The 25,424-nt window shown below is 50.5% G+C and overlaps 10 protein-coding genes across 10 annotated transcripts; 4 read left to right on the forward strand and 6 right to left on the reverse strand.

The window, feature by feature from the left end:
* Positions 1-34: 34 nt before the first annotated feature.
* On the forward strand, positions 35-1,446 carry BDV17DRAFT_51563 (5'-methylthioadenosine/S-adenosylhomocysteine nucleosidase family protein). The gene is made up of 2 exons (XM_073764686.1): positions 35-1,152; positions 1,205-1,446. Exons 1-2 carry the CDS (start codon positions 178-180, stop codon positions 1,208-1,210), a joined length of 981 nt encoding a protein of 326 aa, XP_073616722.1. The 5' UTR covers positions 35-177; the 3' UTR covers positions 1,211-1,446.
* Positions 1,447-3,701: 2,255 nt separating this feature from the next.
* Positions 3,702-5,464, reverse strand: BDV17DRAFT_260297 (uncharacterized protein). Its single transcript, XM_073757540.1, has one exon. The coding sequence runs from the start codon at positions 4,757-4,759 to the stop codon at positions 4,214-4,216; it is 546 nt and encodes a 181-aa protein (XP_073616723.1). The 5' UTR covers positions 4,760-5,464; the 3' UTR covers positions 3,702-4,213.
* A 286-nt stretch (positions 5,465-5,750) lies between these two features.
* On the reverse strand, positions 5,751-6,751 carry BDV17DRAFT_260299 (uncharacterized protein). The gene has a single exon (XM_073757541.1). The coding sequence runs from the start codon at positions 6,481-6,483 to the stop codon at positions 6,193-6,195; it is 291 nt and encodes a 96-aa protein (XP_073616724.1). The 5' UTR covers positions 6,484-6,751; the 3' UTR covers positions 5,751-6,192.
* A 574-nt stretch (positions 6,752-7,325) lies between these two features.
* Positions 7,326-8,016, reverse strand: BDV17DRAFT_260301 (uncharacterized protein). The gene is made up of 2 exons (XM_073757542.1): positions 7,929-8,016; positions 7,326-7,849 (listed from the first exon to the last, which is right to left on the reverse strand). Exon 2 carries the CDS (start codon positions 7,604-7,606, stop codon positions 7,421-7,423), a length of 186 nt encoding a protein of 61 aa, XP_073616725.1. The 5' UTR covers positions 7,607-7,849; positions 7,929-8,016; the 3' UTR covers positions 7,326-7,420.
* Positions 8,017-8,044: 28 nt separating this feature from the next.
* BDV17DRAFT_260303 (glycoside hydrolase family 16 protein) lies at positions 8,045-9,811 on the reverse strand. The gene is made up of 3 exons (XM_073757543.1): positions 8,856-9,811; positions 8,297-8,801; positions 8,045-8,104 (listed from the first exon to the last, which is right to left on the reverse strand). Exons 1-2 carry the CDS (start codon positions 9,723-9,725, stop codon positions 8,460-8,462), a joined length of 1,212 nt encoding a protein of 403 aa, XP_073616726.1. The 5' UTR covers positions 9,726-9,811; the 3' UTR covers positions 8,045-8,104; positions 8,297-8,459.
* A 102-nt stretch (positions 9,812-9,913) lies between these two features.
* BDV17DRAFT_297870 (S-adenosyl-L-methionine-dependent methyltransferase) lies at positions 9,914-11,574 on the reverse strand (the record flags this gene model as incomplete). Its single annotated transcript, XM_073763572.1, has 6 exons — positions 9,914-10,227; positions 10,291-10,766; positions 10,853-10,976; positions 11,025-11,148; positions 11,205-11,368; positions 11,487-11,574. The coding sequence occupies 6 exons, from the start codon at positions 11,572-11,574 to the stop codon at positions 9,914-9,916; spliced, it is 1,290 nt and encodes a 429-aa protein (XP_073616727.1).
* A 559-nt stretch (positions 11,575-12,133) lies between these two features.
* Positions 12,134-13,125, forward strand: BDV17DRAFT_290247 (uncharacterized protein; the record flags this gene model as incomplete). The annotated part of the gene is made up of 2 exons (XM_073761852.1): positions 12,134-12,800; positions 12,890-13,125. 2 exons carry the CDS (start codon positions 12,134-12,136, stop codon positions 13,123-13,125), a joined length of 903 nt encoding a protein of 300 aa, XP_073616728.1.
* Positions 13,126-13,630: 505 nt separating this feature from the next.
* Positions 13,631-15,136, forward strand: BDV17DRAFT_297871 (acyl-CoA dehydrogenase family protein; the record flags this gene model as incomplete). Its single annotated transcript, XM_073763573.1, has 3 exons — positions 13,631-13,822; positions 13,875-14,869; positions 14,939-15,136. The coding sequence occupies exons 1-3, from the start codon at positions 13,636-13,638 to the stop codon at positions 15,134-15,136; spliced, it is 1,380 nt and encodes a 459-aa protein (XP_073616729.1). The 5' UTR covers positions 13,631-13,635.
* Positions 15,137-15,378: 242 nt separating this feature from the next.
* Positions 15,379-17,069, reverse strand: BDV17DRAFT_290249 (putative histone acetyltransferase Spt10; the record flags this gene model as incomplete). The annotated part of the gene is made up of 2 exons (XM_073761853.1): positions 15,379-16,542; positions 16,587-17,069. 2 exons carry the CDS (start codon positions 17,067-17,069, stop codon positions 15,379-15,381), a joined length of 1,647 nt encoding a protein of 548 aa, XP_073616730.1.
* Positions 17,070-17,557: 488 nt separating this feature from the next.
* Positions 17,558-22,998, forward strand: BDV17DRAFT_281085 (uncharacterized protein; the record flags this gene model as incomplete). Its single annotated transcript, XM_073759971.1, has 12 exons — positions 17,558-17,657; positions 17,715-17,891; positions 17,938-18,073; positions 18,117-18,530; positions 18,576-18,952; positions 19,000-19,100; positions 19,149-19,382; positions 19,736-21,212; positions 21,379-21,382; positions 21,585-21,737; positions 21,795-22,617; positions 22,672-22,998. 12 exons carry the CDS (start codon positions 17,558-17,560, stop codon positions 22,996-22,998), a joined length of 4,323 nt encoding a protein of 1,440 aa, XP_073616731.1.
* Positions 22,999-25,424: the final 2,426 nt, after the last annotated feature.

A 25,424-nucleotide genomic window follows, 5' to 3' on the forward strand; every position in this document is an offset into this window, starting at 1 on the left:
TCTTCACTCCTCGCTTACCCCTCTTCCAGCAGTGTCTAGGCAAAGCGTTTTCATTACCTTTCTACTTTTGTATTCTTGGTCGCGTCTAAAAGTTCGATTCGCGTCTAAAACCAGATTTGTATCAACAGGTTGGCGTGAAATTAACCTTCTAGGCCTTGCTGTCACCTGCGGCCCATAATGTCAGACCCAGTCCAGTACACTGTTGGTTGGATATGTGCTTTGGAGACAGAATATGTTGCTGCCCGAGCTTTTCTTGATAAGAGACATAGTCGCCCAGAGACGCTTTCGCCGAATGATAACAATCACTATACATTGGGAGAGATAGGGGGTCATCAAGTTGTTATTGCTGTTTCATCAGATGGAGAATACGGCATATCATCAGCTGCTGGGGTAGCTAGGAGTATGGTATGCAGCTTTCCAAATATCCGATTTGGGCTAATGGTCGGGATTGGTGGCGGGGTGCCCACAAAATATGATATCCGTCTCGGCGATATAATTGTGAGCTCACCTCGGAATGGACGAGGCGGCCTGCTCCAATACGATCTAGGCAAAGAGCTACAGGGGCAACCGTTTCATCAAACAGGGTTCTTAAACCAGCCGCCACCTATCCTGCGTGCAGCTATATCGGGGCTCCAAGCCCAATATAGCGAGGAGGGCCATCAGTTAAAGGAGAGAATTCAAACCGTGCTTAAAGCAAATAAAAGACTCAAGCGAAAATATGCACAACCTCCTTTTGAAACCGATAGGCTTTATGAAAGTGAGTTTATTCATATAAATTCAGAAACAAGCTGTGACGTGCTCTGTGGCAATTCAACATTAATTCAGCGACCAAAGCGAGCTGATGAGGAGGATAACCCTGGTATCCACTACGGCCTGATCGCGTCTGGAAATAGAGTAATTAAAGATGCAATATTCCGTGACAAGCTAGCAGCAGACCACGACATTCTATGCTTTGAGATGGAAGCAGCTGGACTAATGAACCACTTCCCCTGTTTGGTCATCCGTGGTGTTTGTGACTATGCCGACTCACACAAAAGTAAAGAATGGCAGGGCTATGCTGCAATGGTGGCAGCTGCGTATGCGAGAGATCTCTTGTGTCAGATAGTTCCTCAGAGGGTGACGCTGAGCGGAAGGCTAGTAAGGTTCTCGAGGGTTAGTGCTAGCTATGCCGAATTATCTTGCGATTTCTAATGCTGGTTGACAGAGATAAGAGAGTGCTTGGATGATGTATCTGGGAATGTCCACAGTGTCCACTCGATTACTAGCGGATCAGCTAAAAAGATCGAAGATGTGGCGCGAAGTATTGACCTTGAGCAGTTGCCAATTGCTGAAGGAGCCGAATTCGGAACCTATATGGACCATCATGAAGAAGACTGCTTGCAAGGGACTAGGATAGACCTTCTACACAAGATCGAACAATGGGCTATCATACCAGGAGGAAAGTGCATGTTCTGGCTCAATGGTCTAGCAGGAACGGGCAAGTCCACTATATCACGAACAGTAACAAAAACATTTCAGAACCAACGCTTACTAAGAGCAAGCTTCTTTTTCATGAGGGGCGAAGGGGATCGTGGCAACGCAACTCGGTTCTTCCTAACCATTGCCAGGCAGCTCTTCACCAGAATTCCCGAGGTGCGCCCTGCTATCCTACAAGTAATTCAGGATAATCCTGGAATTTCAACCAGGCCACTCAAGGAGCAGTTCGATCAGCTGATTTATCAACCACTCAATAGCATTTATCAATCCGAGCCTCGGAGCTCACCCCTAGTGATCGTGATTGAGGCACTAGATGAGTGCGAACACGGGAATGATATTCAAGTTATCCTTCAGCAGTTCGCACGTGCTCAGGAGTCTCACTCTGATTGCCTGCGAATTTTCATAACCAGCCGACCTGCTCTGCCTGTTCGATTAGGGTTCCAAACCGCTGAGAATAGTTATCAGAATTTGATCCTTCATGAGATCCCTATCCCAGTGATAGAGTATGATATCTCTTTGTTTCTCAAACACAAGCTGGCTGAAATCAGAAAGCAGAGAGGTCTTAGTCTTGACTGGCCTGGTGAGCCAACCTTCAAGTCTCTACTATCTATCTCAAGCCCATTATTTATTCACGCTGCGACTATCTGCCGTCTATTACAATTAGAATGTGAGGACCTGTGAAATCGACGCTGAAAATGACCGCTACTGAGGCCATAAACGGCTGTATTTCCACCCCTTAACTCTCAGCGATGGGCTACTGTTTTAACACTCTCATATGCTTCACACCACTATTCTGCACCTGCCAAGTGTTATAGTCCAGCCCGGGGCTGATGCTGAAAGAGCGCGCAACCTCAGCGAGCTTCAGTCCATCTCAACTCGCAACCGAATTAGCACCGAAAGTGGCCTCCTTCGCGGCCAAACCCAGTTATAAACATCAATATTAAACTACATTATTACCTGAGAACACTACGGCTTACTTGCAGCAATACTTTATTAGTTGACACTATAGTGGAATATATAGAGCCTGACAGCTAGTCAGATACTAACACTCCTGCTTCCCCCTGTATGTCCTGAGACAGCAAATATTTAATCCATGCTTGTTAGAGGGACGTCCTGCGGTTGTTGACGACCCCACCTCTACTAATACAAAAGCATCAATCAGATTCCCGGTTTTTTTGGACGACTTACTTGCTCAAGGAAATTTGTATTAGATTGGAGCAAGTAAATAATGCGATATAGGGGATAGGTGAACTTCTCTCCCCCAGGTTGTCTACCGCTCTTGAGAAGTGTATGCTATTAAATCAGTAGCTTGGTCTTACAGCATGAAGCAGACAAAAGCCCTGCCTTGATTACAAGTCTGTTAAAAAGCCAGGAGAAGAATAGCATCTGAATTCGGCATTCTGGCCATCTTCTAATAAGAACGAACACTGTACGAGGTGAAAGTTCGCTATAAGTGGGATAAGTTTTAGGGATTCCCTGAGACCGCAGGTCAAGCTGTCTGTTATGGGCCCCTCGTACGAGGCTTCCTAGTCTTGTGAACTCGGTCTACGACCTTGTCTATCTCCCATTCTCCTGTCTATACCAAGCACCCTTGCTCATTCTACCCTTATTTACCCCTGCTATCCTATCTAACCCTCGAACCCTTGTTAACCCCTGCGAATCTGCTTATTTATCAGGCCTTTCCTTCGAGTACTCTCTAGAAGGCTTCTCAACAAACCCTTCTTGTATCTATAGCACGGTTTAGCTAGGCAATAGCACTTCGTCCCCTAACATTCTTGATCCATTTCATATCGTCAATAGGAAGCGCTGTATACATTAGATGGTACCTTACCTCTAGTCTGTTAAAGCCAAGAGACTCTAAGTACAGGAGGGTTCCAAATTCCCCTTTGATTTCAAGGTCCGCATATTTGATTTTAAAACGGATGCGACTTGGAATCGCATCATCAAACTCAATGGCCCTGTTTGAACTTGTAATTAGTTTTGTTCTTCGTGTCTTATCATCATAATAACTCAACTAGCCAACATTGTCAACGTTACTCTACTTGCATTTGACCTTCCAATCTTCCTCTTTCTTATCTAAAAGCAATCCTTAAGACCTTCGGGACCTTACGAAGGAGACTTTGGCCTTATCTGACAAAAAGATGGATTGTTCGGCGAGAAGTGAGGGGTGGGGAGTGGGGTGGTATTGACTTATTGTCTCGTCTGTGTACCTGTTGATAGCCTGACTCCGTAGCCCGCCTGTGTATCTACTCCGTTATCCTGTTCTGAATATATTCCTGAGCCTGCACCTTGACAGAGATAGCAGAAAACTCTGCATAAACCTCGGTGACCGGAGGTTGTCAATCCGATATCCTGAATAGGAAAGCCTCACATATGACTAGTGGTCATATACGGTTGACAATTTCTGAGCTAGGTTGATTCGGCTCCTTGCAGCAGTCAAAAAGCGGCACCGGACCAGACCTTGTCTGACACCAAGTCACTGCCGGATCAGGCTGATTCAAACTCACAAGGTCCATTGATGTTTGCTTAGGTTATGACCTGACCGAGTCACCGCCGATAGTAGAAGCGATAGTAGAAGAGTTACTATGTATTCTTGCTGACATGCTGAAATTTGAGTCCTAGTTCCTGTTCTTCCAGAACACAAATGAAGGGGTGACCCAAAGCAATAATAACTTGATTAGCTGCGTGGGGCTGTTCAGTTTGCATCGAATACTAGTACACAATACTAAAATCCCGGTTAAAATAGCTGCGGAGGTCGGCCTTTCTTCTCCAGTACAGCCCGCACATAACCTTCCCATTTCTGTATGATTCCTCTCCACTCTACTGAGTCAAAGTACTCATCCACTGGTTTGTCAAGGTTGAACTCGGGCATGTAAAGGCCAGCTACTCCTCGTTCAAGCATACCATCAGCAAGGACACCTTCCTCGCGGATAATAAGAATTGGAAGACCCAGCTGAAAAGCCATGGCTGGCTCAATATGTGCCCACGGGGTGGTCAGCCACCGGGCTTTGACTTCGTTCTCTTGAAGCCCTTCAATGTCTGTGCAGTGGCTTTGTATGCTTTTTTCCACATATGTTCGGCGAAATGCGATTGTCAGGAGTCCATTTGACTCTAACATCAGCCTTCGAATCGCCGACAGAGGGGCGTCCATATCATAATCGGTGACACCAATCGTTCGTGGTACGAAACCCCGTTGCCGTAGATATTCCTGTACCCGTTCAACAAACAGTTGTTGGCGCTTGAAACTCGGCTTGGGATAGCTGAGAAATACGGAGGCGCTCATTGCAAATGGGGGCTTCGAGAAGCTATTATTGGGAGCCCAATGGTCATACGACGAGACTGCCCTTTCTTGATGGCTGATGACGATGCTGACAATGGCAACCTTTGTACAGATGTCGAGGGATTGGCAAGTAGGTATGATTTAGTACCTGGCTGGCGGCTTGACAGGAGATGAGCTATAAGTTGAACAAGAGGCAGCTGGGTTGTTTATATGATATTGATTCCGGCGATTCAGTGAACTTCGCCTAAAGGCAGGGTGGGGAGGTCACTCAATATAAAGAACTCTGATAATGATGTGAATATAGTCAGTCGACGAAAGAAAGAATAGTAACCAAACTCCCGTTATTATAGCAAGAGCTATCAAGATCAAGATACGAAAGGAAGGCTAAATAGGAGTTGATGAAGGTGCGGGGTGTCAGAATCCTGTGCATTATTTATATTATCACTCATGTGATACCGTGATTATGTGGGAAGTACTAGATAACTTGTCCTATTGGGTGGCCGGTACAATAATATATTGTTACGACAAACGTCTAGACTCAGGCTGACGTGTCACACCTTTTGCTGTCTCCGATTCGCTATAGAAAATACCTGACGGTTGATATCAGTCGGAGATGAATCAGCGTCCTTTCATCTGCAGTGACTTATATTCGGAGAGTCAAAACTAGAAGATTCTGTTTCAAGGCTGAAATTGCCACGAATGCAATCGTGTCATCTGACGTCGAACGCTGGAGGTAAGGCCGCGGGAACTATTCTGTGGGAAGTGATGGATGTATGTCTCATTGGGTGGCCGGTAGGCCTATCCAAGATAACTAGCTTACTAAACTATGACTAAGCGAAGTCGAACCCCTAGGGGCAGGCGGTACCGGAGGGCAGTATGCCCCGACATATTCTGCCAATCACATGACTGCAGACCGCCTTTAGGGAGTGTCTTCAGTGACTCTGCCAATGTCGTTGATCATGATACGACGGGCATTGATGGCCGATTGAATAGGGTGAGTTCATCGTAACGAGTCTGATCTGGCTCGTCAGATTCAAGATCCATGTATCGGTCCTCTTCAATGTCGATCTCCAGTGCAAATTCGTCTGCGCCATCTTTTCCAATCGTGTACCGCCACTCGAGCTTCTACCGCACATGCATGTGGCCATTCAAGAAGGCTGGTGCTCTGGGATTGACCTTCGAAATCGTCCCTCACACCGTATTTTACAGATGAGGACATGATTAACCGGTAGATCTCATCCCCACCTTGGGTTAATCCCTCCCGGCCTCTTCGGCGATAGAGATGTCAGGGATTGATATAGCCAGCAGCAGCACAAGCCCGGCCGACCTGATAGCGCATAGCGGGATACCGCTGAGCCACTTGGCGATAAGTGTCCTTTTTAGCGAAATCCGGGTTCCAGGTACAATAGGGCTGGGCGTCAGGGATTTCTAGACCTTCAGGAACAACGTTGCTCATAATAAGCCGTGTGTTGCGTGCTCGAAGAAATTCGGGATATTGTGGCCAGCGCGCGCACAGGTCGATAATTTCTGGGCTCGTTGCAAAAATCGTAGGAGCAGCGCAAACCTCGGATTACCGCACATCGTGCAGTGGAAGAGCGGAGGTCATCTGGGACTCTTGTTCCCTCGAGGGCGGCAATGCATTGTTCATAGTTGTAGAGGGGATCGTTGGTTAAGTTGGTTCTTGGCCGAGAGACATCTGGGCCGCCTTCACTCGCGCTGTCGGACATGCTGGAGGGTTATAGGAGGAGTGAAACATGTTGACTCTCGAAGAAGTTCCGGCTGGCTTAGCAGGTTGGAGGACGAAATCCAGTGTCAACAGCACATGACTTGTACTCGAGACATCCTCAGAGCTTCAGAAGTGAGTCAGTGAATGATTGCTCTGCTGGGCTCTTTAGGGCCTGGCACCTCGGGTTCAGCCTTCAGGGCTTCGAGGGGGGCAGAGGGCTCGAGGCTGCGCCTTGCTGCATTGCACAGTGAGCCATCAGCGTCATGAATGCGATTGATAGCTTTCGCGTCCTTACTAGATTTACACGAACGAGACAATACCGCGCTCAAATTTTCCAAATCTACTTTCACTTGTCTACACTGCTCAAGCACTATTCATCGGTAGACGGCGGTAGCTTAGCTATCCGAGCCCGTCACGCCAGAAGGACAATCCTTTCTAGATAGATAGATAGATAGATAGATAGTAGCTAACCTCAGATCCGGCAAAGCTGAGTTGCAGGTCATCCCAAAATTCATGCATGCATCAGGGCTTCTGGAAATCCGAAGCCCTACCTATACCCATACGTATAATGCCTACCGCGCCAGCGGAAAAGCCCACCACGCAAACATCCCCCCAACAACCCTCAAAACCACCCGAAAGCCATATCAAACCTCCGCCCACCAACAGACAATCTCAACAACCCTCCACCAAAACACCAGATGATAGTAATCATCCCGCATGGAGCCTCCTTCACTTACATGCGGAAACTCCCCCGTCCCATCAGGAACATTCTTGGCGAGAAACTTACACAACGGTCCCCATCCCTGTCTCACTTTGTACTCGAGCACTTCCCGGACTCGACGTCGGGCTTCCCCTTCGGATAAAGGCCTTGTGCGCTATATATCCGGCTTTTGGGCACTCTAGATCGTCTGGCACACCATCTGTGAAGATTAATAGAGCTAGTCGAAGAAGAGTAGGGCGGGACGGGTATATTCCTTGTCGAATTTAGCCAGGAAAGAAAGACGTTTCATGGCTAGAATATCGTAGATACTGCACTGCATAGATTGAATCCAACCCTCTAGATCGCCATCATCGTCATTTTCTCTCGTCGTAAGGATGATTTTCGCATCAGGATACAAGTCCATTAGTTCGCTTGCGAACAGGATATAGGGTATATCAGCGACGGCGCCCTAGGGTGCTAGGAGGGCGTTGAAGGAAAAGACCTTCAGGTAAAAGGGCCTGTCCTTGCCTTGTTGGTTCCAGATGGAGAGAAATATTTCGCTTCAGAGTCTCATTCCACTGTATCAATGAGTCGTCCTTATAGTGCAGACAGGCCTCAGTCGTGTGGTATATTCTGTACCCGAGTTTTGTGAGGGCTGTGTAGTGAGCTTAGACGAGTTCTTCGTTAGCGACGTCTGTACTTTGCTACATATCAAAGAAGGGAAAGGTAGACTGGGGGGCTCACACATCGTTCATGGCTGTGAGATTCCCAGGCACAGGACTTGCATTTCCTTCTCACGTTTCGGTGGGGTTTCGGTGCGTTGGTAGGGCGGAGATGGGAAGGGGACGTTGGCGGCCACGTCGTCGTCCTCTTCCGGGTAAGGGAGGTAAGTGGGTTTGGAAGTGGAGGATAATGTATGTGCCTGAGATGAAGGCCAGGGTCAGTATGTCCGGAAGAAAGGGCGGGGACAGTACGTAGGTGAAATAGACATGGGTGGAAAGCGAGGGACAGGGTTTAAGATGAGGAAGAACAATGAGATGCTGGAAGACAAGCAGATGAACAAAAAAAAAAAAATAGATCATCGACCGTCCCTTGTTTGATATCCGTGACTGACCTTATTGTCCATTGTGATGCTTCAGAGATCAATGGTAATATTCTGATCCAATGTACTGTATGTATACAACAATAAGAAGTCTATCTGTCTAACTATCTATTATACACGCAATATCTAAGAGAAAACCGGGTATCAAAGCACTAACAAAACACCGTTTCCCCAATCAAGCCTGGTAAACCCAAAACCCCCCAAACTCCCAGTACGCACTTTTAAACATCTCAGGATACCTCGAGACAAACTGCGTACAATTCCCCGGACACCCCCACTGCTCCGAGTAAACCGCCTCACTGCCGCCCCAAGAGCCACAGAGATCGATGTTCGCGATGATGCTCTGGTTCTTGAAGTACGTCGGGATGTCGCAGCTTGTGTTGGGGAAGTCGGCGAGTGCTGTTCCCCAGGTCGAGGGGTCGGGGGTTGTGCTTCCGTTGCGGAGGTCGGGGGGTGCGTAGGAGCGCGGGAAGAACCAGGCTCGAATACCGGCGTCGCGGAGTTCGAGGGCGTAGATCTATCTCACTTCGTCAGTGTAGACTCTTTTGTTGGTATTGAGGAGAGGACGTACACCACCACCGAGCTTATTCATCTGCTTGCCGTACGTCAAAGGCGGACCCTGCACACCACACCCGGCATTACCGTTCGTGCTATTATCGCAGGTCGAGTATGTCGAACTCCCGAGTTGCTTCCGCTTAACATCCATATTACACCCGGACGTGGTATGCAACGTAACCGCATTCCCATCCGTCGCATTATTAGTCGTCTCCAGGACATCAATCTCCCCATTATACGGCCAATTATAGCCATCGGTTAACCAAAGCGCCGGCCACGTCCCACACCCATAGGGGCTATGGATGATATCAAAGACAAACAGCCCCGTATCATACGTCTGCTTTGACTCAATGCGCACAGAGTTCCGACCACGGGTAACATTCGCTGTGCTCGAGTCCGAATCCACCCTCAATATCGCCGAGGTCTCAGTCGCATACGTAAGATTCAGCCGCTGCGCCGTACCGCGATCAACATACCGCACGAACCCATCGGTGGGGTCCTCCTCGTCGAAATAGTGGAACTGGTCGAAGAAGTCGCGCCCGGTGTAGCTGGTCACCAGGTGGTAGTTTAGTGGACTGTAGTCCGGGTACCGGCTTGCTTTGGAGCCCTCGACTGCGCCGACGATGATGCCGATTATGGCGACGAGACAGACGGCCGCGAGGATTAGGCGGGTGCGGAGGGACCAGCCGTGTGGGTTGTACCAGGGTAATCCGGTGTTGTCTGATGCGGTTTCTAGTGGTTTGGTCAAGTCTAGGTTGGCGGGCAGTTGCGGTTGTGGCGGGTGGCTGGTTGCATGGGTGGGTCCTGCTCCTGCAACTGCTTCTCGGTCGCTGATACTGCCAGGGCCAGGGTCTGTTTTGGGGACGACGTTGTCGGTTTCATTCATAATAGTGATATATTTCAGTTATTGGTAGTGATAAGTAATAGATTGTGACGAGTCTGTTGTTGTGGTTGAAAGAAGCAAGTGAGAAAAGGGATGGGCCTGAAAATGTCATCAGTGCCAGGTGGAGCTTCATCCCCGCCCAATCGGGAAGGTCACTCCACGCCCACAGATCTATGCATCTATGTAAACTTCTAAACAACCGCCTCGATAATCCCATCCCCCCCATCATCAACCGGATCCCAGAACCTAATCTGCCGCAACCCAGCTCCCTCAAGCAACTCCCGCCATTGTTTCCCGGTCCGTTCCATCCCGCCATTAAACGCCATCATCGAGATATCCATCTGCGCCTGGAACTGCGTGGCGCCTTGTTCCGGGAGGATCATGTCGTGGATCAGAAGCTTCGAGTATCCGGGTGTCATTGCCGCTAAAACTCTCGAGAGGATGGTCAGGCAATACTCGTCCGACCAGTCGTGGAAGATGTGGTGGTAGAAGTAGACTCTTGCGCCTGGGCGGGTGGGTTAGAGGGTTTCCATTGGAAGAATTGGAAGATGGATTCTTTGGTAGTTACCTTTTATGGGTTGTTCAGTGAAGAAATCATACGCAACTTTCTCAATTCCGTCTACTTCCAGCTCCCGGTCCAATCCCTCTGTAACGGCCGGTAAGTCCTGCAGGACCAACCTCCCTCCTGCATCGGGAAACTTCTTAGCAAACGCCACCAAATCATGTCCCTTCCCGGCACCAACATCCACAATCAATACCTTTTTCTTCTCCGTCTCAAGATCTAGATCTACCTCATCCAGTATCTCCCTCTGCACAGGGAACCACTCAAGCCACGACCGTCTCGCACCCATATTATTCCCCATGTACAAATTAAAGTCCTTCAGGAGCGCCGGATTTGCCGCAACGTACTCGAACATAGTTCTTTCCGTGTTGAACGTTACCTGTGCAAGTCCGTCCTTGGGGCTCGTGGGGAATGCGTATCCGCGGCCGGGTGTTGCGAGGAAGGATGGTGCGCTTTGCATTGCTGGGACGGCGGTTGCTGAGCTGATTGAGGTCTGGTGTTAGCTTCCGAAGCCCGGAGAGAGAAGAGAGGGAGTAGGGGAGGGGAGAGGGGGGTAGGAGGAACAAACATGATTCGATACCCAGCCGCAATTTCCTTCGTGGCCATGGTTCTGGTGATGCGAGAAGCTTTCCAGGTTCGGGGAGCTGTTTCTGCAACGAAGTGGACTGATGAGAGAAGGCGAAGGATACGTACTGGACATCACATTAGATATGCTCGTCGCATAAAAGACAGGCACATACTTATCAGCATCTCATCCGCACCAGAGAGCTCAGCTAGTCTAGCCGAAGTAACAGGTCCATTCTGAACGATATTTTCGAACAGATTCAGATCTACGGCGATCTGGGCACTGACTGCGACAATGGGCTAGAGAAATTGAGTTGGGCTGGGACTTCTTCGAAAGTAACACGGAGGGAACTAACCGAGAATGCCATATCAATCACGGTATTCTCTGGCGGTTCCAACTGAGCCGTGAGTGCCTTGCTTAAACGCAAACACTCCTTAGCTTCCTCGCCGTCGCCGCCGTCGTTCCCTAGTCGCGAAGAGAGAATGTGAAGCTGCGCGATAAGCGCACTCGGATCATTGTCTTTCGAGCCGTTGATTAGATTCGGTGTAGTAAGGTTTGAGGAGGCAAGATGCAGCAAGAGAGGAAGAAAAGGCAGGAAGAAGAAGATGTCAAGGTGCGCTTGTGTTGGGGACCTTACCTCGAGGGACACTTTTCACAACCAGTAGCCCCTCGTATTTGCGCAAAGTGGATATGATCTCTAGTGAATGAGAATAAAAAGTGCTCATCGTGTGAATCGATATATGTTACTATTGGTTGCATTGCCACTGGGAAGGTCTGTAGTGGATGCCCTTTCTTTGTTTGCAGTCCCCATTCAGGATCATAGACTTTGGCTGCTTCTCTAGCCAAGAGCACGGTTCATCCATCTTGGTCTGGTCCAGTTAGGACGCGAGTCATGGACTGGGCTGCAGTGTGATCAGAGACAGCTCGAGCATGGGCTCATGAGTTAGGGCTGCAATAGTCCCAGATGATAATGCAATCCTGCACAACAGATGCACGTGCATTTAGTTAATCTTGGAAGCATAAAGAGGGACTTCAAAACCATGGTCCAGTCCTCGAAGATTTCGGATTGACTCTACAAAAGCCGCGTTGATTGAGCAGGAATTTCGTTACGAACCATGACAGAAACTCGCGCTCAACAAACCCCAGTAAGTCACCTCCGCCATTTGCGACGTACCTAAAAGCTCAGGTATAAAGTGTCGGAGTCATCAGACTCTCCTTCTTTCATTACCCGCCCGCCCAAGTCCCAAACTACCATCCCGCAGGATATATGCAGACTCCGTCAAAATGACCGAGAAGCGCGTCCATAATATAGAGTGGACGGAAGCTCAATCCACCCTTCTCCACGAGCGTCGCAAAGAGGATAACTGGAGTGAACCCTGTTCCACTGAGCACCGCGATCACCCTCTACTGCACCCCGGCTGCGTGGATTACGATGTCCCACAACAATTCAATCGAGAGTGTGGCTCGTACAAAAACCGCTCAGAGGCCGGTAGGAAGAACGGACACACTTATGTCAGCCGGGAAGGCACCCCGTTCATAGAGCTCATGGAGTGTAATCGCTGTGCGGGAGAGATGATGAAGAAACTCCGCCGCAAAGCCCCGTCTGACACGCCCTACAAGGTGGTAGGCCTCATTGTTGTCAATCCCAATGTCGCGCTCCAAAGACAGGGTCAGGTACATCGGGACGGAAAGCAGGCTGTTCTTGACCTGGGGAGCCAGCTGCGGCATTTTGGCATGGAAAATCCGCTCGAGGGGCACCCTGCGGAGCTTGGCAACCGGTTATTGTATCTGGATAAGATCGAGAGAACGGATGTCGTGGGCCGCTGGCCGTGGGCTGAACTAGAGAATAATGAGCGATGGTATGAGGATGTCATCCTTCCTGCGTTTCGCAAGCATGATGAAGCATTTCAAGAAGCTCAGCGGATGGCAAGGTTGAAGAAGAAGCTTGAACGTAAGTACGGCGACATTGACGAGTTGCTCCAACGCCTTGTTGATTTTGATATCCTTGGCCTACACCTACTGACCAGGAACCCCCGTCAGAAACGAAAACCAAGGAGAACAATGTCGAGGTCGCGGACGAGAAGAAGTCATCAGACAGCGACGAAGACTCTTTGACCTTCCAGAAAGACGAGGCGCAAAAGGCTTTCCGGAGGAGGAGAACCATCTGCGACCATATCTCCAGACTCTGGAAGAAACCAAAAGCTAGATCGCCTGTCAACGGAAAGAGTAAGATGGCAGAGAAGGGGGAGCAGATGAGTAAGAAGAAGGGATTCTAGATCTATACTCAATGAACTATTGCAAGCCCTTTGGTTGAGCCTGGTTGTCCCACGGCCTCGAGGTTTCACACCAAAGAACGGCTTCAGAAAATGCACGTCCAAAGGGCGACCTTGCTTAGCACGAGAAATCTTTTCTTTGGTTATTTTCTATCGAGTGTTTCTGAGCCGTTCCTTCCTTCATTTCTTGCTTGTTGTCATCCGTCCTTTTTTCCTTGTTCTGGTTAGGGCACTTTGATCGTCTTCAACTGTCAGCCGGCCGTTATGAATGTAATCCCGTTATATTCTAGGCCCCGATCGTACTTAATGACTCTGTACTTCTTCTCTGCTGTCCATCTGTTGTCCAAGCCCTAAGCTGCAACGGACCGAACGGCCGAGACCGAGGCTGCCGCGGCTGCGGGGTATGCGGAGTCATCTGGGGTTGGCATTCTGTGATACTTCTTTATACCTGAATTATTTTACATTCAATTCTATGCTTTGTTGAGACTCCAGGGAAAAGGGCTATTGTCTAAAATGAACTTTGAATACCCCCCAGACCTCGTAGCGCACATCGCCTCCATCGACTCCTTCATCAACACCACAATCCTCCCCCTCCAACACAAAGACGACAACAACCGCTTCTTCGACCACCGCCGCGAGTATGCCAGAACAAACTGGGAAGCTGGTGGATTGCCCAGGAGAGAATGGGAAGAGTTATTGAGTACTACCCTCCTCTATGTACTCCAGCCAATCCACCACTAACCGACATACAGCTCAAGCCCGCCTCCTCTCCGACAAAGCCGGCTTCTACCGCTTCGCCCTCCCAAAAATCTACGGTGGAAGAGGCCACAAAAGCACAAACCTCTGGATGTCCGCAATACGATTCCACCTCGCCTCGCACCCAATCTACGGCGGGGGTCTCGGTCTCGCGAACGATCTACAGAATGAACATAGTGTCGTCGGTAACTTCCCCGACGTGCTAATGCTTCACCATTTCGGCAACGAGAAGCAGAGAACCGAACTCATCCCTGCACGACTACGAGGTGAATTTCGAACGACATTCGGTCTCACCGAGCCAGACCACGGCAGCGACGCAACGTTCATGTCGACTGTTGCTGCGCCAACCACAAGAAATGGGGTCAATGGTTTCGAAATCAACGGCGCGAAGAAGTGGCAGACAGGCGCGCATCACTGTACACATATGATCATTTTCGCGCGAACAAGCGGGCCTCCTGGTTCAGCGAAAGGTATAACAGCCTTCCTAGTCCCCAAGGAAACAGAAGGAATCGAAATCGCCAGCTACGAATGGACATTCAACATGCCAACCGACCACGCAACAATAACGCTAAACAACGTCTTTGTCCCAACCTCCTCAATCCTCGGCCAGGTGGGCTCTGGCCTCTCAATCGCACAGACATTCGTGCACGAGAACCGGATCCGCCAAGCGGCGAGCTCATGCGGCGCTGCGAAGTTTTGCCTTGATAAGGCTATTGAACGGGCCAAGTCACGGACAGTATGGGGTGAGGGTCGGAAATTAGCGGATCACCAGGGGATCCAGTTCCCCGTCGTGGAACTCATGACGCAAGTCGAGATGCTGAGACTGCTTATCCTCAAGACGAGCTGGGATATGGATCGCGTTGTGGAGGAATGTGAACAATCAGGGAAGACGCCGTGGGTTGAGATTGAGAAAGTCCTTAGCGACAAGGTCGCTATGTGTAATTATTGGGCGAACCGGTTGGCTTGTCAGGCTGCTGATCGGGCTATTCAGGTATTGAGCCGTTTTCCTTTTTCCCTTCCTTTTATATTAGGCACGGTGGCTAATTTGGTGCAATGCTAGATCCACGGTGGAGATGGCTACTCGCGCCACTATCCCTTCGAACATATCTATCGCCATTTCCGGAGGTATAGGATTACCGAGGGGTCGGAGGAGATTCAGATGCGTAAAGTCGCAGCTTATCTGTTTGAGTTTGGGGGGAAGGTTAGTCGGGGGAGGGAGACGGGGAAGGAGAAGGAGAAGGAGAAGGGAAAGTTGTAATGTACTTGATTGAGTCTTGTCTGTCTGTCTGTTGTGCCTCTAGGAGCGTCTATGATACGAATATGAGTAAAGTATGGATGACTAGGAACAGTCTGATCAATGACTATATACCCCCCCAAAAAAAAAAAAAAAAAAAAAAAAAAAAAAAAAAAACCAACTCACAAGCGCCAACTCCACAATGCATTGCGGTCAATGCAACAAACCAAACAAAGCGACGACAAAATCATCCCCTAGCAAACCCCCTAAGTAAAATCAAGCTCATCCTCCCCATGCGCCACATACTGATACTTCAACAGATTCTCATGATGCACAATACCAACATCGCCCCCCTGTCCATGTCCATGCCCGAGACTCACATTCATATTCATATTCACATTCACACCCAGACTATCCCCATCACCCGGATCATCAACCATCATGTGGTACTCGTTTGGCGCGACGTGGCGCAGGTTGCCGTTGCCGTCGTGTAAAGTATGAGAATGTTGACCATGACCAGTCCCGTATGGGTCGCCCATCGCGTCGTGCGTCTGGAACCGCGGCATGGAGTGCAGGTTCATGATTTGGGGGTCTAGTGGGACAGCCGTGTATGCTGATAGAGAGCCCACGTGGCCTTGTAAGATTGAGGAGGGCGGGGTGGGTGTTGGGGCGAAGGGGTGCGTGGGGTGCTGGGGTTGATGCTGGTTTTGGTGCAGGGTTGATGGGTGGAGCAGTTGGGGTGTTGATTCGGTTTGGGTCTGGGCTTGGGGGATGTGTGCGTCGATGGTATGCGTGTGTGTTTCTTGGATGGATTGTTTGTGTGCGTCGCGGTCTGTGTCTTCCTCCATGTTCATCGCATCGCTGCCGGGTGAGTTGTCGACTGCGCTGTTTGGGGACGGTATTTTGAGTGTTTCCTTGCAATGGGGGCAATCGCGGATGACTCGGCTGACGGTTTCTTTAATCCGGACCCAGTGGTACTTGGTCGCGATGGCGGCGGTTGTCTTGTTGATACCCGCGTGCTGTTCCATGTGCATCTGCTGGGCAATTTCGTACTGTTGTTGAGGGTCTGAGACGACTTCTTTATCCTTGAGCATGAGCTTTTCCTCGCCGCCGTTCTCGTCTTCAATTAGTTTATAATGCGTCGCTGCGCTGCGGAGTCGGCTCTTCTCGGCGCGGTCGGCACCTCTGGGATATTTTGAGTGTTTGAGATAATACCTGATCTTGTCAAAGCGGTCTTGCGTTACGGGGTCTTCGCCGTCAGAGCCTAGGTCTCGGCCGTAGATTATGGCGTCGACGAATTCACCTGGGCTGGAGAGGACTTTGCCTGCGCCGGGGACTCTGCCGATTCGCTTGAAGCCTAACCCTTCCCATAGACGGCATGAGGCTACATTGCTCTCGTAGATCAAGTTGAATACAGCGTATGTGTATCCCTGGTACTGTCAGTGCCGCTCTTTGACCTCTGGTATGTACTTACCAATCTCGTGGCCCAATCTAGGTAAGCCTCACCCATCAATCTACCGACACCCTTGTTTCTCGCCGCATCCGTGACAAGGAACATGCCGTTACATACATGGCTACTCCGCCCAGGATAATTCGGTCTGACGTTGAAACTCCCCAGACAAGCTTTCGCCCAGTCGACATTCCCATCCATATTCTGAACATCATGCACATTCTTGATGTCTCCAATGAGCATGATCGCACCGAAATTCGAGAACCAGTAAGGCGCAAAGTGCCGCACCGGGATAGGCTCAACCATAGCATAGGTATCGCCCTTCTCGATCTCCCTGTTCAGCTGATTGCACAGGTAGACGATCAGCGACTTTGGGATCTGGTCATACGAGTGGAAGGGAACCAAGGTCGCGACAGTGGTTCGGTCTCGCAGAGTCAGCTGGCGAGGGGCAATATCCCCTGAGCCTTCATCGTCCATGGCTGTGAGGTCGCTGTTGCCAGTTGGCATGATGCTAATGTTGACCTGTACGCTGATACCCTAATTGGGGGCAGTGCGGGTCACGAGACTGCTTACCGCATTAGCGGTTGTGGTTGACACTGGAGACTACTGCGCAGCGTTCATACTGGTCGGCTGGAAAAGGGGCTGGAATTTGTCCCACGGGTTTCCTCGCCACGGAGCAGTGACAGAAGCAAGAGAGGAAAAGAGACTACCCACCTTATAAAGAGTGCGGACAGACAATTCGGCGTATCTTCTGCTGTATAGTAGTCGGTGTTCGCACTTCGAGGACCGGGCGAGTATTCTCGATCCCGGAATGGAGTGAACGCAGAAGCGAAGTCGTCGTCCCGCTCGGAGTTTGCTGGCCGGTGGTCATGTGACCGGTTCACCCACCTGCAGGCGAGGCGCCTTTCCTAAACAGGCATAATGCTGGATTGCCCGCTGCACCACTTCCCCTCACTCGCCGCAGCATTGTGTTGAGAGAGTCGCAGAGTATAAAAATGAAGCTCGATCTCTCCCTCTACCTGGTCACGGACTCGACCCCCGCCATTCTCAAAGGCCGGGATCTGTGTGCTGTTGTGGAAGAAGCTTGCAAAGGAGGTGCGACGTCTCGGCTCCTCTCCTCATCTTGTACTCTATTGACGCTTGGCAATGCAGGTGTAACCGTCGTCCAATATCGGGACAAGAAGAGCGACACGGGCGTGCAGATCGAAACTGCCCGAAAGCTTCACCGGATCACCCAGGCTCATGGGGTCCCCTTGATCATTAATGACCGGGTAGATGTTGCTCTGGCTTCTGGTGCTGAGGGCGTTCATCTCGGTCAAGATGACATGGGTATGTCTAATTTCCTTCTATTATGACATGAGACTAAGGTTTGCAGTGATCTCCGAAGCGAAGAAGCTTCTGCCAAAGGATGCAATTATCGGCATTAGCGCCTCAACCATTGAAGAGGCGCAGGCGGCCGTTGCAGCCGGCGCTGACTATCTCGGGATCGGGACGCTATTTGCTACTCCTACGTAAGTCGATGCCTTGAGGCGTGAGAACGTGCTGATTGCGCAGAAAAACAAACACGAAGGACATCATTGGCACGGCCGGTACTCAGGCTATCCTCGATGCCATCGCGGAGACGGGCCGCTCGGTAGGCACTGTCTGCATTGGCGGGATCAACCTTTCCAATGTCCAGCGGGTGCTATACCAGTCTAGCTCTCCGAACAAGAGCTTGGATGGTGCGGCTATTGTCAGTGCCATCATGGCTGCAGATGATCCCAGGGCAGCGGCCGCAGAGCTCGCCCAATATATCGCCAGCCCACCTCCATTCGTACGAACATCAGACGCCCCCATGGTGCGCGACACCGCTGCCGTGGTCGAAGCCGTTCCTGGTATCGTTCAGAAGCTCGTCCAGGCTCATCCCCTGGTACACAACATGATCAACTTCGTCGTGGCCAACTTTGTCGCCAATGTAACGCTAGCAATGTAAGTGGCGCAATCCCCAGTCGAGGAAGCAACTAATCAGTGCAGTGGCGCATCACCCATCATGTCTCCGTACGGTGATGAGGCTACAGACCTCTGTCAATTTGATGGTGCCTTGCTCATCAACATGGGCACCCTCACCAGCCAAAGCCCGTCCGAGTACCTCAAGGCCATCAAAGCATACAACCAGCGCGGAAATCCGGTAGTCTACGATCCAGTCGGCGCTGGTGCGACTCAGATCCGGCGAGGCGTTGTCAAAGAGCTCATGGCTGGTGGATACTTCGATCTGATTAAAGGAAATGAAGGAGAGATACGCCAGGTTTCTGGGAGCACGGGTGTCAAGCAGCGAGGTGTCGACAGCGGTCCCAGTGCTCTGGACAGCCAGGCCAAGGCACGGTTGGCGCGCGACCTTGCTCGACGCGAGAGTAGGTCCCCTTATTCCTTATACAAGGAGCTGCTAACAATCCTTCAGAAAACATCGTACTACTTACTGGCGCCACTGACTACTTGAGTGACGGTGAGAGGGTCGTTGCTGTTGAAAACGGTCACGAACTTCTCGGTCAAGTCACAGGCGTATGTTCCAATATCCACCATCTTAGGATCAAAGCTAACTGGGTATAGACTGGCTGTGCAGTAGGTACCGTGGCAGGGTGCTTCATGGCAACCCTTCCGACCGACAAATTCCTCGCAGTGCTTTCCGCCTTGCTCATGTATGAGATCGCCGCCGAGAACGCAGCTGCAAAGGACTACGTCCGCGGACCAGGAAGCTTCGCTCCGGCATTCATCGATGAACTGTACGCTATCAAACAGGCTGCATTGAAGGGCGACAACAGTTGGTATGAGGGTCGGGCCAAGGTTCATGAAATATCTCTGTAAATGTTGTCTTTGCCGCATGTAAATAGATCTGGTATGGAGCTCAAAAATATATATAAACTTATTAGTGTATATTTACATCACGTAACAACCTGGAACATGGCCATATGGGCTGATTCCTGCTACCCTGCCACCACTTCTGATCAATTCGAAAGGTATCATTCTATACATTAAGATCTGCGGCTCTTATGATGAGAGACCCTGCTCTGACTCACTGTATACTTGATTGACGGAACAACGTTAACCCGGCAGGCGTCGGGCATGATTCGGCACACAGTTTTGTGGGATGACTCCAGCAGGCCTTGGAACTTTTGGTGAAAGATCCCTTCTCTTAGGGATCACTGCATCCAGCAAAACTGTTTCTTCTCAGTCCATTCACGGCCCTTCTTCGGGTCTCAAGAGTATCTCCCCGGACCGCCCACCCCGTCACGAAATCTCTTCGATCACGACCCTTTACCCCTCCCTTGAGCGTCTCTTTATCTGCAAACTACCCCGCCGCTTCCTTTGCAAACATGGCCATCAACTCCGCCCCCGAGAGCTCCCTCCTCTCCCTCCTCTACCGATCCTACCCCGCCGCCATCTCCCCCGACGAGACCGAGCCCGATCTCTTCGCCGCAAACCCCAAGATTTTCCCCCGGGTAACCTACACTGATGCCGAATCGGCCGACGTCAAGTCATGGCTGAGCACGAACCTCACCGGCCTGCAGGATGTACTGGGCAAGGACGACAAGTCTGCGATCTCATCTCAGCTCGCTTCACTTAACACCCACCTCGCTACACGGACCACCGTCCTCGGAAACAAGCCGTCCGTCGCAGACGTCGCCATCTACGCGCTCCTCGCGCCCGTCGTCGAGAAGTGGTCACCGGAAGAGCGTACTGGAGAGCAGGGATACCACCACATTGTCCGCCACGTCGACTTCGTTCAGAACAGCCGCGTGTTCTCGCTTCAGATCCCCGAGGAGGAGAAGGTCGCCATTGACGTGAACGATGTAAAATTCGTACCCAAGCCCATCGACCCCAAGGCTGAGAAGGAGCGCAAGAAGAAGGAGAAGGCTGCTGCTGAGGGCGCCGCCGGAGCTGAGAAGACCGTTGTCGTGGGACAGACTAAGCCTGAGGCTGCCGCCCCCGAGGCCGCTGCTGCTGGCAAGGCCGAGGGCAAGCCGAAGGAGAAGAAGCAGAAGAAGGAGAAGGCGCCAAAGCCTCCTCCTGCCCCTGCCGCGCCGCCGTCCCCATCCCTCATCGACCTCCGTGTCGGCCACATTCTCCGCGCCATCAACCACCCCAACGCCGACTCGCTTTACGTCTCCACCATTGACTGCGGTGATGCTCCTGGTTCCGATAACACATCTCTGGACGAGGAAACCGGCAAGACCGTCCGCACAGTATGCTCCGGTCTCAACGGTCTTGTTCCCCTTGCCGAAATGCAAGGCCGCAAGATCGTCGCTGTGTGCAACCTGAAGCCCGTCACCATGCGCGGCATCAAGTCCGCCGCTATGGTTCTTGCCGCTTCACCTCGCGTCGCCGAGGGCGAGGACTCTCACGCTGGTCCCGTCGAGCTCGTCACTCCCCCCGCAGATGCCCCTGCCGGTGACAGGATATACTTCGAAGGCTGGGACGGTGAGCCCGAGAAGCAGCTCAACCCCAAGAAGAAGGTGTGGGAGACTTTCCAGCCTGGTTTCACGACGACCGATGGTCTGGAGGTTGCGTTTGAGAGCGATGCTGTTCCTGTTGCAAAGGAGCAGGAGGGCAAGCCGCCGCTTGGCAAGCTTGTTGCCAAGTCTGGTGGCGTTTGCACAGTAAAGAGCCTGAAGGGTGCGACTGTGCGATAGAGACCAAAAGGTTGAGTCATAGTACATAGGAAAACTGCAATGAAGAATTAGCCTGCAACTCCATGAATCCATCCAAAGGATTCTTCAACGTGCATTATATCTCTCCAATGAAGTTGGGATTGTCTTCATCAATGTTACAAGAGTCATAGCACAGTAATTTAGGATATAAAATCCCTTACCTTTGAGCAACTGAATGTTATTAACTGCATTCTGTTGTCTCGCTCTGCCTGATATAGTAGCACGTGACCATTCTTATCGGAGACAAATCACGTGAGCCACTTTTTTGACCCCTCGTTCTTTGAGTCATGGCGGGGTACATCTCGGCCGCCATCAGCTTTTCCCTCCCATATATCAGGTCAATTGGCTTGAAACTTGTCAATATGGCCGAAGTACCTCCCGAGAACGTCGACCAGACAGCGCAGGAACAAGATATCAACCCCTGGTCTGTCGCCGGTGCCACCGACGCAGAGGGTAACGCTATCGGATTCGACTACGAGGCTTTGTCGAAGTAGGTAGTCAACAAAAGTCCAATCGCTGGTATCTATATTAATGCGACTGAATCTAGGAAATGGAACACCTCGCTCATTGACCAGGCTCTTCTCGACCGCTTCGAAAAGGTCACCGGCCACAAACCGCACCGCTGGCTTCGGCGCGGACTCTTCTTCAGCCACCGCGACTTCGACCGGATCCTGACGAAGAAGGAAAAGGGCGAGCCGTTTTTCTTGTATACCGGCCGTGGTCCGAGTTCGGGCAGTTTACATCTGGGACACACTATCCCGCTTACCTTCACCAAGTGGTTGCAAGATGTGTTTGACGTGCCGCTCGTGTTTATGCTTACAGATGACGAGAAGGCTCTGTTCAAGGACAGCCTGACATTTGAGGAAACGCACCACTACGCGATGGAGAACGCCAAGGAGATCATCGCTCTAGGATTCGATGTCAAGAAAACCTTCATCTACAGCGACCTAAAGTACGTTAGCAACCACATGCTCACAAACACCTGGGAGTTCTCGAAGCTCGTGACCTTCAATCAAGTGCGCGGTGCCTTTGGATTCGACGGCAGCACCAACATCGGCCGTATCCTCTTCCCGGCCGTGCAGTGCGTTGCTGCGTTCGCTACTTCGTACCCTGAGATCTGGACGGACGAGCCGCTGAAAGAGCGGAAGAAATCCATCGCCGAGATCCAGTGCTTGATTCCCATGGGTATTGACCAGGATCCGTACTTCCGTCTCCTCCGTGAAAATGCGCACAAGATGCGCTACCCTTCGCCTAAACCTGCTCTCATCCACTCTAAGTTCTTGACTGCCCTTCAAGGTGCCGGTGGGAAGATGTCTTCGTCTGACCCTAACTCTGCTATTTTCATGACCGATACTGCCAAGCAGATCAAGGTATGTTCCTTCTCCAACCTGAGCTCGTCCGTTGTTCGATACTAACAATCGCAGACCAAAATCAACAAATACGCCTTCAGCGGCGGCCAAGTCAGCATCGAAGACCACCGACGGCTCGGTGGAAACCCCGACGTCGACGTCTCCTACATCTACCTCACCTACTTTGAAGACGACGACGCCAAGCTCGAGGAGATCTACAACAAGTACAAGAGCGGCGAGCTGCTCACGGGTGAATTGAAGGCGCTGGCTATTGCTAAGCTGCAGGAGTATGTCGCTGAGTTCCAGGAGCGACGGAAGGAGGTTACGGATGAGGTTCTGCAGCAGTTTATGACGCCGAGACGGCTCGAGTGGAAGGGGACCGCACAGCCGAAGATCAAATAGAGTTATATTTGATAAGAGTAGAACGAATACCCGGTACATTAGCTTAGCTTTGGAATGCATGTGCTTTGAAGCGTTGAATACTGCCAATTGAATATTTTCCTCGTCTTGCGTATTATCTGTTCACGCCACAGTAACTGAAACCAAGCGCCCATGATCTCTGGATAGAGTAAATATGAGCTTGTACCTGTCCACGACGTGCCTCAATTAGACGCCTAGGCATGGCAGCTCTCACGATCTGACTGTTGAACCGTAGACAAATGGCTAGGTACTAGTCCCCCACCCACCAGATCGCCGACATCTGCTTACTGACTGCCTTGGGAAATACTTGAGGCTCGCACCCCATCCAACTCAATCCAACACCTACTTCGACTAGAAAGCAACGTGGAACAATAGAGACTGCAACGGCGTCGTTGTGGCCTCTTTCATGCGTATCAGCTTGGCGGACAAGAGGGTGTATACCTCATTTCGAACGGCGAATTGATTTGTCCTGTCATTTCGACAAGGACTGGATATATAGACTACCCAGGAATATTGACCTCTAGTAGCCTTGCTGGGTTATCTATAAATTTAAATTATTTAAAGGCCTTCCTACCCTAGTCTGCTTCAGGCTGTACATCTATTGTTGCCGAAGCATATCGCAGGTTCGGAGTAGGAGTAGACCCAGAGCTCGTTGACGAAACTATGTTGGCCAAAGATGGGGATTATGTATGAACCCATTTTCACGTCAGAGACACTCAAGGTGGGCATGTCAATTGTCTGTTCTGTCAATCAGCTGGTCCGTGTTCGGGAAGCAAGAAGGTTTAGGAGAAAAGACCTATATACATAGGTTGTAGTAAACCCCGTTCCAGAGTAGGAGACTAGGTAGGTAAATCTACCATATGAGCGCCTCCTTCCTGGCTGATCCGGACGTTGCTGCTGTAAGAGGGTGAGCCAGGTAAGTCAGGTAATCTGCTTACCCTTCGACAACTAAACTCACCCCATACTCACCCCATCCCCTCTTCATGTTGACACCATCGCTTTAGCGGCTTCACCAAGAAAGCAAAGATGCCGTGTTAAGAGACAATAACAGGCCTAGACTCGTCTTTGTTGAAGGACGCCAGGATATTCTCTAAATTCAGCACTACCTCCATCAAGCTTCACCTCCACCATGGTGCGTGGGGTCGCGTGGAATCATCCAGATTGGCATGTCCCAGTGCTTTCTTCAGGATATATTGTCCCACGTCACCCGAAGCGTAATATTCCTGCATCTGTCAGTCTCTAGATGTCTTGCACGCTTCTAATGCTTACCGTCTTCTAGTCCCTGTCGTCAGTACAATGCCCCCTCCCTGTACCTGAGGGATTTATGCGTGGCGGAGCCATACTGGGTTCGTATTACTCTTGATGGTGATATCTTTTATTTTAAAGTAGGCGTAACACAGACAGGACGATAATAGGCACGGCAAAAAACAATTTGGCTAGTATGATGATAAGCAGCAAACTGAGCATCATTGATATACTTAAAATGGAAATGAGTAACTAGAGCAGAAAACCTGAGATCTATCTGTCTTCTGGTCCTGACTTTGCTGGGTCAAAGGTGATGACCTGATCTGCGCACCATAAAAGAGTACAGTTGACTAATTAAAATAAGTCTTCTACCAAGACTGTGCAAAGGTGTCAACACTGTTACTGCCTTTGCAATGCATTAGCGTCAACTCTAAGAGTAGGCCAGTAATGCTTTTTGAAATAGAGCTAGTGTCAGCGATTGCAGGGGCTCATTAGCTTCATAAAGATGATCCCGGGACATATGAAGTTATTCCGCTCCTTGAACAAGGCCCTTGACTATATATTCCAGGAAGAGCATCGCAGATTTAAAGATGGTAGGTGAAGTATTCTCAAGCACCTTTGGCTCTTATTGAGTTCACAATCACTCCACTATTCTCTAGGCAAAACCTTCCTCCATTAGCTCGCACCGCGTATATACCTACCAACGTTCCCAACAGGCATAGTTTTGTTCAGAGGACATCGGAGGTTGAGGTTCTCACCTACGTGTTGGATGATCTGCTTGGAACCAATTTTAAGAAAGAATTTGGCAATAATTGAACAAAAGTGCAGTCTAGGCTGGCTTTAACAGTGTGACAACAGCCTCATGGCCATTCTCTGCAGCCCAGGATAGGGGTGTCTGGCCAAATACATCTCTTGAATCTATATCCACCTTCCCAGTATCAAGGAGTAGCTTTACCACTGCCTCGTGGCCATTCTCTACAGCCCATGATAGAGGTGTCCGGCCAGATTCATCTCTTGAATCTATATCCACCTTCCTAGTATCAAGAAGTAGCTTCACTACTATCTCGTAGCCATTCTCTGCAGCCCATGATAGAGGTGTCCGGCCAGATTCATCTCTTGAATCCATATCCACCTTCCCAGTATCAAGGAGTAGCTTCACTACT

Source organism: Aspergillus undulatus, assembly GCF_047715775.1.
Source record: "Aspergillus undulatus strain CBS 261.88 unplaced genomic scaffold BDV17scaffold_17, whole genome shotgun sequence".
NCBI lineage: Eukaryota > Fungi > Ascomycota > Eurotiomycetes > Eurotiales > Aspergillaceae > Aspergillus > Aspergillus undulatus.